The 10,476-nt window shown below is 38.1% G+C and overlaps 1 protein-coding gene across 24 annotated transcripts in view; it reads left to right on the forward strand.

The window, feature by feature from the left end:
• Positions 1–10,476, forward strand: part of TTN (titin) — a 238,116-nt gene that overhangs the window by 181,867 nt on the left and 45,773 nt on the right. For all 24 annotated transcript variants that reach the window (XM_030952694.1, XM_030952707.1, XM_030952698.1 and 21 more), the window contains 19 exons: positions 204–503; positions 830–1,132; positions 2,194–2,469; positions 2,585–2,884; positions 2,975–3,277; positions 3,501–3,800; positions 3,928–4,215; positions 4,308–4,604; positions 4,694–4,996; positions 5,089–5,394; positions 6,206–6,493; positions 6,596–6,886; positions 6,986–7,273; positions 7,440–8,030; positions 8,126–8,230; positions 8,733–8,930; positions 9,013–9,309; positions 9,430–10,017; positions 10,109–10,411. In XM_030952694.1, coding sequence (XP_030808554.1) covers positions 204–503; positions 830–1,132; positions 2,194–2,469; positions 2,585–2,884; positions 2,975–3,277; positions 3,501–3,800; positions 3,928–4,215; positions 4,308–4,604; positions 4,694–4,996; positions 5,089–5,394; positions 6,206–6,493; positions 6,596–6,886; positions 6,986–7,273; positions 7,440–8,030; positions 8,126–8,230; positions 8,733–8,930; positions 9,013–9,309; positions 9,430–10,017; positions 10,109–10,411 — 5,925 coding nt within the window. The remainder of the gene's footprint in view (positions 1–203; positions 504–829; positions 1,133–2,193; positions 2,470–2,584; positions 2,885–2,974; positions 3,278–3,500; positions 3,801–3,927; positions 4,216–4,307; positions 4,605–4,693; positions 4,997–5,088; positions 5,395–6,205; positions 6,494–6,595; positions 6,887–6,985; positions 7,274–7,439; positions 8,031–8,125; positions 8,231–8,732; positions 8,931–9,012; positions 9,310–9,429; positions 10,018–10,108; positions 10,412–10,476) is intronic.

The raw sequence follows: 10,476 nt of genomic DNA on the forward strand, positions 1-10,476 counted from the left end.
AGTAATGAGAAAATACCTCAAGACAATTCTAAAACTATTTTGGATGTTACTTGCAGGAATATTTATTATCCTCAGGTGCAACAGTTTTTGAGCATAATTGTATCACCTAACACTAACTCCCTCCATGTAGACAGCTGTTGGTCCCCTTTAATTTTAACTTTTTAAAGAAGAAAATACTAACATAAAATGAAATTTCTTCATAGATACTCCTGGACCTGTGTCAGACTTCAAGGTTTCAGATGTCACTAAGATGTCCTGTCATCTTTCATGGGCACCTCCAGAGAATGATGGGGGTAGCCCAGTGACTCATTACATCCTGCAGAAACGGGAGGCTGACAGGAAGACATGGGCAACAGTCACGGCAGAACTAAAGAAAACTAGTTTCCAAATAGCAAACCTTGTGCCTGGAAATGAATATTACTTCAGAGTAACAGCAGTGAATGAATATGGATCAGGTGTTCCGAGTGACATACCAAAACCTGTTCTAGCATCAGATCCTCTAAGTGAGTGTGCCTTTATGTATATTTTATGTTTTCCTCCATGGATGTTTTCTGTTTCTTTTTCTCTAATTTTAACAGATTCTTGCATTTTTTGAGTTAGTGCTTCTACATGGAACAATGCTGCTAGCTGCTCAAGTATAAACATAAGTATATCTGTATCAGTTTCTTTCAAACAATATGGTCAATGAATATAGTACCTTTGAAATTATGACAAGTTTCCATCTTGTATATATTGTTCTTGTTGAATTTGCATGGATAGCATCCAATATTCAAGATTAAGAAAATCTTGGAAATTCAGTGTTTAATGTGTTCCTTTTTTCCCCTGAAAGGTGAACCTGATCCACCAAGAAAACTTGAAGTTACTGAAATTACAAAGAATAGTGCTACTTTAGGCTGGCTGCCACCACTGCGCGACGGAGGCTCTAAGATTGACGGATACATTGTTAGCTACAAAGAACATGATCAACCAGCAGATCGCTGGATGGAGTATTCAGTCGTTAAAGATCTCTCCATTGTTGTGGCTGGTCTGAAAGAGGGAAAGAAGTACAACTTTAGAGTGGCAGCTAGAAATGCTGTAGGAGTAAGTTTGCCAATAGAAGCTACAGGAGAATATGAAATTAAAGAACAACTCAGTAAGTAACAATGTGAATACTACTGAATATACTGCTGCAATAATTAAATGAGTGAGATATACAGGTTTTTGAGCCACAGAAAGATGTTTGCTTTACAGAGTTATGTGGAGGATTATGGTTAACTGCACTGAATATTTTGACAGGTCAGGAAAAAATGAGAGTTGACCACTAAGTCAGAATTATTAAATAATTTTTCAGGTACAGTTGCAGTTGGAGCTGGAAGATAAGAATTAGGGAGAAATAAATAAATAAATTTAAAATACCTTCAATTTGGTTTAAATGAAAGAGAAGAAGTGTCAGACTGGTAGTTTGAGAGATAAAATTGGAAAGCTGGACCTATTTTAATGTAAGAGAAAATAAATGGTTTATATTATAAGGTTGGTTGGGAATCTAAAACAAAAATCATGGAGGACAGGTTGGCCTATTTAAGGTGGCAGGGTTCCTGAGGCACAGAAAGAGGTAGGATAAGGGCAAGATGAGTAGAATCCTCTTAATTTGGGACATGGTAAGAAAAAGAGAGATGTACAGGAGCAGGAGAATGAAAACTAGCCAGTGGAAGGAAGTACACCAAACATGCTGTCAGGTTTCTTTTGGGAAAAATTTGATTTTGTACAAAAGAAGGAGAAAAATAATTCAAAGATACAGAAAGACTGACTGTGCAAGCAGGTTTATATCAGTAAGAACTTCAGTTTTCTTCTCCATGTTTCTTGTAGAAGGTCAGCATAAGCATGCAACAGGTTTCAGATAAAAAGAGAAATTATATTTTGTGCATTAATAGTGCAAAAATCTCTACATAAATGTGTGTGAAGGCAATCCAAAATCATAAATATTCTCTTATAAACTGTACAATAACACAAAAGTAGGACTGGAATGGATATTGTCACCTGCAGAAACTGAAGTTGTCCATAAGTGGAACCTAAACTAAAGAATTTCTAGTCATTCATACAGGTGATTCCACTTAAGAGAGAAGCAGAGAAGTTTCACATGAGAAAATGAGAAAAAGTAAATTAATATGTCAAAGAAGTTGAACTTATTTGCCCCTGTGTGTTTTTTTTTTACAGTCCCACCTAAGATTCTGATGCCTGATCATGTTCACATTAAAGCTGGAAAGAAACTGAGAATTGAAGCTCATGTATATGGGAAGCCTCAGCCAGTCTGTAAATGGCTGAAGGGAGATCAAGATGTAGTTACATCCAGTCGCCTTGCTGTGCATAAAGCAGAAAAGTCTTCTGTTCTTATCATTAAGGATGTGACTAGAAAAGATACTGATTTTTATACTCTTACTGCAGAAAATAGCTCTGGTACTGATAGTCAGAAAATCAAAGTGACAGTCATGGGTATGTTCCATTTGGTTGTTTTTCAGTCCAGCTTTATACAAAGCTGGTTTTACTATATTCCAGTGATTGCCATTTTATTTCATCCCTTTTTTCTTAATATACTTTTCTCATGCAGATAAACCAGGTCCGCCACAGCCTCCATTTGATATTTCTGAAATAGATGCTGATGCTTGTACTCTTTCATGGCACATACCTCTTGAAGATGGGGGCAGCAACATTACAAACTATGTAGTTGAGAAATGTGATGTAAGCCGAGGAGACTGGGTAACAGCTTTATCTTCTGTCACAAAGACAAGCTGCAGAATTGGAAAACTGATTCCTGGAGAAGAGTATATGTTCCGTGTTCGTGCTGAAAATCGTTTTGGGATTTCTGAGCCGCTTCCTTCAGACAAGATGATTGCAAGATTCCCATTTGGTATGCCAGTTTTTGATAGCAGCATTTCTCTATTTAAACTTTCTACTAAGAAAACATTCAATTGATGTCTCTCTTCATATTCCTTTCTAGATGTTCCCAGTGAGCCAAAGAATGCACGTATCACCAAGGTCAATAAGGACTGCATTTTTGTTGCTTGGGATAGACCAGATAGCGATGGAGGCAGTCCAATCACTGGTTATCTCATTGAGCGCAAGGAAAGGAATAGTTTACTTTGGGTGAAAGCTAACGACACCGCTGTGCGCTCCACAGAATATCCTTGTGTGGGCCTCATCGAAGGTCTTGAGTATACTTTCAGAATTTATGCATTGAACAGAGCTGGAGCAAGTAAACCTAGTAAACCAACAGAGTTTGTCACAGCAAGAGCACCAGTTGGTAAGCCACCTATACCAATACTTTGCAACAGACTGTTTTATATCTGCAACTTATTATGATCTTTAGTTTGCCCTTCTGTTTATACTTTCATGTTTATTATGACATCACTCTGATTGCACTGTCTAGGTATGCAGTAAATAGGATCCAGTAATATAAAAGCCATTTTTTAATGTCTTAGTTCTTTTTTGAAAAATGTACTATAATGCATTTTTATTTGCCATAGATCCCCCTGGAAAACCTGAAGTTATTGATGTCACTAAGAGTACTGCATCACTGGTATGGACAAGACCAAAGCATGATGGTGGTAGCAAACTTATTGGCTACTTTGTGGAGGCTTGCAAATTACCTGGTGATAAGTGGGTTCGGTGCAATACAACTCCGTATCAAATACCCCAGGAAGAGTACACTGTGACTGGTTTGGAAGAAAATGCTCAGTACCAATTTAGAGCAATTGCCAAGACAGCAGTTAACATTAGTCGACCTTCAGAACCTTCTGATCCAGTGACCATTCATCCAGAAAATGGTAAGGAATACAAAAGCATTTGATAGCTCTGGAAGGAGTCTGTGCATATTGGAAACTTACAATCATGAGAAGAATGAGACATTTATCTCCTACTAGACTGATTAACTTTTGGACTCTTTCCTTTCAGTTCCTCCCAGAATAGAGTTGGATCTGTCTATGCAATCACAGCTTACAGTAAAAGCTGGAACTAATGTGCGCCTGGAGGCAAATGTGTATGGCAAGCCAATGCCAGCAATCACCTGGAAGAAAGAAGGAGAAGTTTTAAAGCCATCTGAAGGCCTTAAGATCACCACGAAGAGAAATCTTGCTACAGTTGAGTTGTTCAGTGTTAACAGGAAGCAAACAGGAGACTACACTATCACTGCCGAAAATGCAAGTGGATCAAAGTCAGCAACCATTAGGCTTAAAGTACTTGGTAAGCTAAAAACTGTCTATTAATAAACACTTTTCTAATTAAATGATATAGCAAGAGATAGAACTATAACAATGTGATGTTAATTGTTCTAGATAAGCCTGGCCCACCAGCTTCTGTCAAAGTCAAACATATGTATGCAGATCGTGCAATGCTTTCTTGGGAGCCTCCTTTGGAAGATGGAGGTTCAGAAATTACTAACTACATTGTAGACAAGCGTGAAACAAGCAGACCTAACTGGGCCCAAGTCAGTGCCAATGTACCCATTACAAGCTGCACTGTGGAGAGACTGATCGAAGGACATGAGTATCAGTTCCGCATTTGTGCTGAAAACAAATACGGTGTTGGAGACCCCATCTTAACTGAACCTGCAGTTGCTAAGAACCCATATGGTAAGTGCTTTGTGGAATAGTTTCATTAGTCACTGGGTTTTTGTCCATAATTAAGAATGTGAATGTAATTTTCAAATAAATCTCCACAGATGTGCCCGGACCTTGTGATCCACCAGTAATTAGCAATGTAACAAAAGACTTTATGACTGTTAGCTGGAAGCCACCAGCTAGTGATGGTGGATCCCCAATAACTGGTTATATACTTGAGAAGCGTGAAACGAAGGCTCTTAACTGGACAAAAGTAAACAGGAAGCCTGTCATTGAAAGAACTGTTAAAGCTACTGGACTCCAAGAAGGAACAGAGTATGAATTCCGGGTGATAGCATTGAATAAGGCTGGACCTGGCAAGCCTAGCGCACCATCTAAAGCTGTGTATGCTCGTGACCCTCAATGTAAGCTAAAATCTCAGATATTTTCCATTATTATTTCCAAATATTATCATGCAGCATTTGGTATGCTAACTTTATGTTGTTTTAATTCTCAGATCCTCCTGGCCCACCTGCTTTCCCGAAAGTGGTTGATACTACTCGTAATTCCATAAGCCTGTCATGGAGCAAACCAGCATATGATGGAGGAAGCCCTATCATTGGTTATCTAGTGGAATCAAAACGAGCCGACACAGACAACTGGGTCAGATGCAATCTACCCAAGAATTTACAGGCTACACAATTTGTGGTAACGGGGCTGATGGAGGATACAGAGTACCAGTTCCGTGTTTATGCTGTCAATAAGATTGGATACAGCGATCCAAGTGATGTTCCGGATAAACACACTGCCAAAGACATTTTAAGTAAGTTCACTTGAAACACTCGCCTTGTTGACTTTTGCTTCAGTTTATGGGATGAGTTTCAAAGACACACTTTGTCACACGTCACAGGCACAGATTAATTTTGAACATGTTTTTACTACAAGAATGTGGGCTAACAGTGGCTAATTTGGAAGAAAACAGAGCAGTTAGGAAGAGAATAGAATTTGGTTTCTGCTTTTTTCATTGTATGCTTTATAGCCTTCTGCCTCCTACTGGATCTTCAAGATTTTTTGTCTTTTTCTAATCATAATATTAGAATTTTCAGATCTCTCATCTTTCTTAAAACTTTCAGTCACCTTCGTATCTTCTAAACAATTTTAAGCTAAGATTACTATTCTAAGCAGCTGTATGATACTCTTTGATTGCATGACACTTACTCTTTAAAATACATGCTAACTTTTGTATGTATTTTGCTGTACTTACAAAAGCATTTCTTTATAAAACTATCTTAGTTCAAGAAAAGCATTGGAGTCCAGAGTGCTCTGAAACTCCTTTGATTTCTAGAGAAACTAAGAGCCTTTCTAACATAAATGGTGTAAAGGCAGGAAAAAAAAAGTAAGTGAAATCACTGAAAAAAAAAGTATATTTTCAAATTATCTTCAAACAGGAGTCAGGATACTTACTAACATCATCACAAACATGAGAAGTTGGGTAGTCTAGCAAAATGCCAGTAAAAAGAGAGTTTTTGTCACTGTAACTTTTGTGATAATCTTAAACATGATGCTTTAATTACATGGGGTTATTTCTTAAACATGATGCTTTAATTACATGGGGTTTTTTCTTAAACACACAGTTCCACCTGAAGGAGAACTTGATGCAGAACTAAGGAAAGTCCTTGTGCTGCGTGCTGGAGTCACAATGAGACTTTACGTGCCAGTAAGAGGACGTCCACCTCCTAAGATTTCATGGTCTAAAGTGGGTGCCAACCTAAGGGATAGACAAGGATTAGACATCAAATCAACTGATTTTGATACCTTCCTGCGTTGTGAAAATGTAAATAAATATGATGCTGGAAAATATGTCCTCAGTCTGGAGAACAGCTGTGGCAAAAAGTCATACACCATTGTTGTAAAAGTACTTGGTAAGTTTCAGGGCTTTCCCATTATAATATACTTGTTAACTTTTTAACTGTTTTTCAAAAGTCTGTTACTAAATCAAATATGGTGGTGTTGTGTTTATCCAGATACTCCAGGCCCGCCTATTAACCTCGTTGTAAAGGAAGCATCCAAAGATTCTGCCTACATTACGTGGGAGCCTCCTCTAGTAGATGGGGGCAGTCCAATCACAAATTATGTTGTTGAAAAACGTGATGCAGAAAGAAAATCATGGTCCACAGTAACAACAGAATGTCCAAAGACAAGCTACAGGATAACTAACTTAGAAGAAGGCAAATCTTACTTCTTCAGAGTTTTTGCTGAAAATGAATATGGTATTGGTGATCCTTGTGAAACTCGTGATGCTGTCAAAGCTTCTGGTAGGAAAAATGAATATTTTTCACCTTTTTTTTTTTTTCATCCAAATAATCTTTATTTTTAGCTTGAATGAAAACTTACTATGCTTTTCTTCCTTCCAGAAACACCTGGGCCAGTTGTGGATCTAAAAGCTTCAGCTGTAACAAAATCCTCATGCAATTTGGTATGGAAGAAGCCTATCAGTGATGGTGGAAGCCGTATTTCTGCATATATTGTTGAGGTCCTGATTGGTGAAGATAAATGGCAAGAAGTTATGCGGGGAAAGAACCTCCATTTTTCAATGAGAGACTTAAAAGAAGGACAAGAATACACTTTCAGAGTGAGGGCCCAAAATGATGCTGGATATGGAACTCCATCAGAGATCACAATTGTAGCAAGAGATGATGTTGGTGAGAAGCAAGATCATTAATTCAATGCTTTACTTACCCAAATTATATTTTATGCATACTGTTATTACCATGTATACATAGAAATAAGACATCTTTAAAACAGCATCTTAATTTTACCACAGAGTTTATGTATGGTGGAATAACTGTATTCTTTCATTTTTTACAGCGACACCTGAACTTGACTTAAGAGATCTACCTGATTTGTGCTATACTGCTAAAGAGGGTAGCAATTTCCGTCTTAAAATCCCTATGAAAGGCAAGCCTGTCCCAACCGTAACTTGGAAGAAGGATGAAGACCAAGCAATTACTGAGAGTGGAAGAGTAGCATTTGAATCTACAGCAGTTAACACCACCCTTGTGGTACATGACTGCCAGAAAGCTGATGCAGGAAAATACACAATAACTCTGAGGAATGTTGCTGGCAGCAAGGAAGGCACTATTTTTGTGAAAGTTGTTGGCAAACCTGGCATACCAACAGGTCCAGTGAAATTTGAAGAAGTCACAGCTGATGCCATAACCTTAAAATGGGGCCCTCCAAAAGACGATGGTGGTTCAGAAATCACTAACTATGTTCTAGAGAAGAGAGATAATGTAAACAATAAGTGGGTGACTTGTGCTTCTGCAGTCCAGAAAACCACATTTAGAGTTACAAGACTTCATGAAGGAAATGAATATACATTCAGGATCAGGGCTGAAAATAAATATGGAGTAGGGGAAGGTCTTAAATCAGAGCCTGTCATTGCAAAACATCCATTTGGTAAGTATCCATTATAATTTTTGAAATCTAAAAAATTTATTTTAGAGGTGATAATAATTTTTAACACTGCTGCATTTTTTTTCAATACTGTTTAGATGTCCCAGATGCTCCTCCACCTCCCAATATTGTTGCTGTTCGACATGAGTCTGTAGCTTTAACTTGGACTGATCCCAGAAGAACTGGAGGTTCACCAATCACAGGTACATCCCCCAAAACCTCCTTGGCATTTCAGTAGTTAATACTACTTAACAGTTCTTTCTCTCTGTCAAAAGGCAAGATAAAAGTAGCAGATGTTTATGCACTAAATTGATTGATTGATTGATTGACTGATTAATTGACTGATTTCACTGGTTTACTTCCTATTTAAAAAAAGAAATAACTCAAATGTTGGGAAAATACTAACTGAGAAACAATATCTTTTCTCATAGCCAAAATATATAAAGAAATAAACCCAAATTCACCGTATGTGACAATACTTGGGTCTACAAAATTAGCAATTTGCATTTACAAACACCTCCTCATTGCAATTATGTACATCCACTATGTATGTCCACATTCATTTCTTAACCTGATTTTCAGGGCTCCTCTTGCACAATGCATATGCAACATGTAATATGGGTAGTATGATGTTTCACAATGCTGTGAGAAATTAGGATTTCTAGAAACCCCCCCCATATTTTTGTCTCATCATTTATCTTCTAGGCTATCACATTGAAGTTAAAGAAAGAAATAGTCTTCTGTGGAAGAGAGCAAATACAACGCCAATAAGAATGAAAGATTTCAGAGTGACAGGGTTAACTGAAGGTCTGGAATATGAATTCAGAGTAATGGCAATCAATATGGCTGGAGTAGGTAAACCAAGTCTTCCGTCTGAACCAGTTGTGGCACTTGATCCTATTGGTAAGTCATCAGGAGAATAAAAAGGAAAATTCTGAAATTTGAAATAGCTTTTGTTTGACTGCTATTTTTTTTCCCCCCCTAGATCCTCCTGGGAAGCCTGAAGTTATCAATGTAACCAGGAGCTCAGTAACACTCATTTGGACAGAACCAAAATATGATGGTGGACATAAATTAACCGGCTATATTGTTGAAAAGCGTGATTTACCCAAAAAGACTTGGATGAAAGCTAATCATGTGAATGTTCCAGACTGTGCATTTACTGTAACTGACCTTACTGAAGGCTGCAAATACGAATTCAGAATTAGAGCAAAGAACACTGCTGGAGCTATCAGTCCTCCATCTGAATCCACAGGAACCATAATATGCAAGGATGAGTATGGTATGTAGATGGCACTGAAAAGGCAGAATTTTACTTGAATAATTATTATCAAATTTCTTTTGTTTCCAATCCCTGTGTTCTTGTTGTAACAATCAGTATTTTTTGACTTTGTTTTGACAGAGGCACCAAGCATTGTTCTGGATCCTACTTTGAAGGAGGGTTTAACAGTAAAAGCAGGGGAAACCATCACACTGTCTGCTATTAGTATCCGTGGCAAGCCACCTCCAACTTCAGCATGGTCCAAAGCTGGAAAAGATTTTAGACCCTCAGAGCTTGTGCACATTGAAACCAAACCAACTTCTTCTACTTTAAGTGTCAAATATGCAGCCAGAAAAGATTCTGGAGAATACACCATCACTGCAACCAATCCTTTTGGCACTAAGCAGGAGACTGTACATGTGAAAGTTTTAGATATTCCAGGACCTCCAGGGCCTATTGAGATCAGCAATGTTTCAGCAGAAAAAGCGACTCTTACATGGACACCTCCTGCAGAAGATGGTGGTTCACCAGTAAAATCATATGTTCTTGAAAAGAGAGAAACTAGTCGACTGCTCTGGACAGTGGTTGCTGAAAACATTGAGAGCTGTAGGCATGTTGTTAGCAAGCTCATTCAAGGAAATGAATATGTTTTCCGTGTCTCAGCTGTAAATCAGTATGGCAAGGGTGAACCAGTACAATCAGAACCAGTTAAAATGGTGGATAGATTTGGTAAGTAGAAAAAGCTAAGGAATTCCAGTGTGGTTTTATTAATTTCTAAAGACTTGATTTTTTGTTTAACTATACTTTTTTTCCTAAACAGGTCCTCCAGGCCCTCCTGGAAAACCAGAAGTAACAAATGTGACTAAAAATACTGTCACAGTTACCTGGAAAAGGCCAGTTGATGATGGTGGAAGTGAAATCACAGGTTACCATGTGGAGCGAAGAGAAAAGAAAGGTTTAAGATGGGTGAGAGCAACAAAGAAACCAGTTTCAGATCTTAGATGCAAAGTAACTGGTCTTCTGGAAGGAAATGAATATGAATTCCGTGTCAGTGCAGAAAACAGAGCTGGAGTCGGACCACCAAGTGACACTTCAAACTCAGTCCTTTGCAAAGATGTTGCATGTCAGTATCATGCTTTTTCTTTTTGGGGCTGGGGGGGATGGGTAGGGAACACATTCAGAGAGCAT

The sequence above is a fragment of the Camarhynchus parvulus genome, chromosome 7, assembly GCF_901933205.1.
Source record: "Camarhynchus parvulus chromosome 7, STF_HiC, whole genome shotgun sequence".
Classification (NCBI taxonomy): domain Eukaryota; kingdom Metazoa; phylum Chordata; class Aves; order Passeriformes; family Thraupidae; genus Camarhynchus; species Camarhynchus parvulus.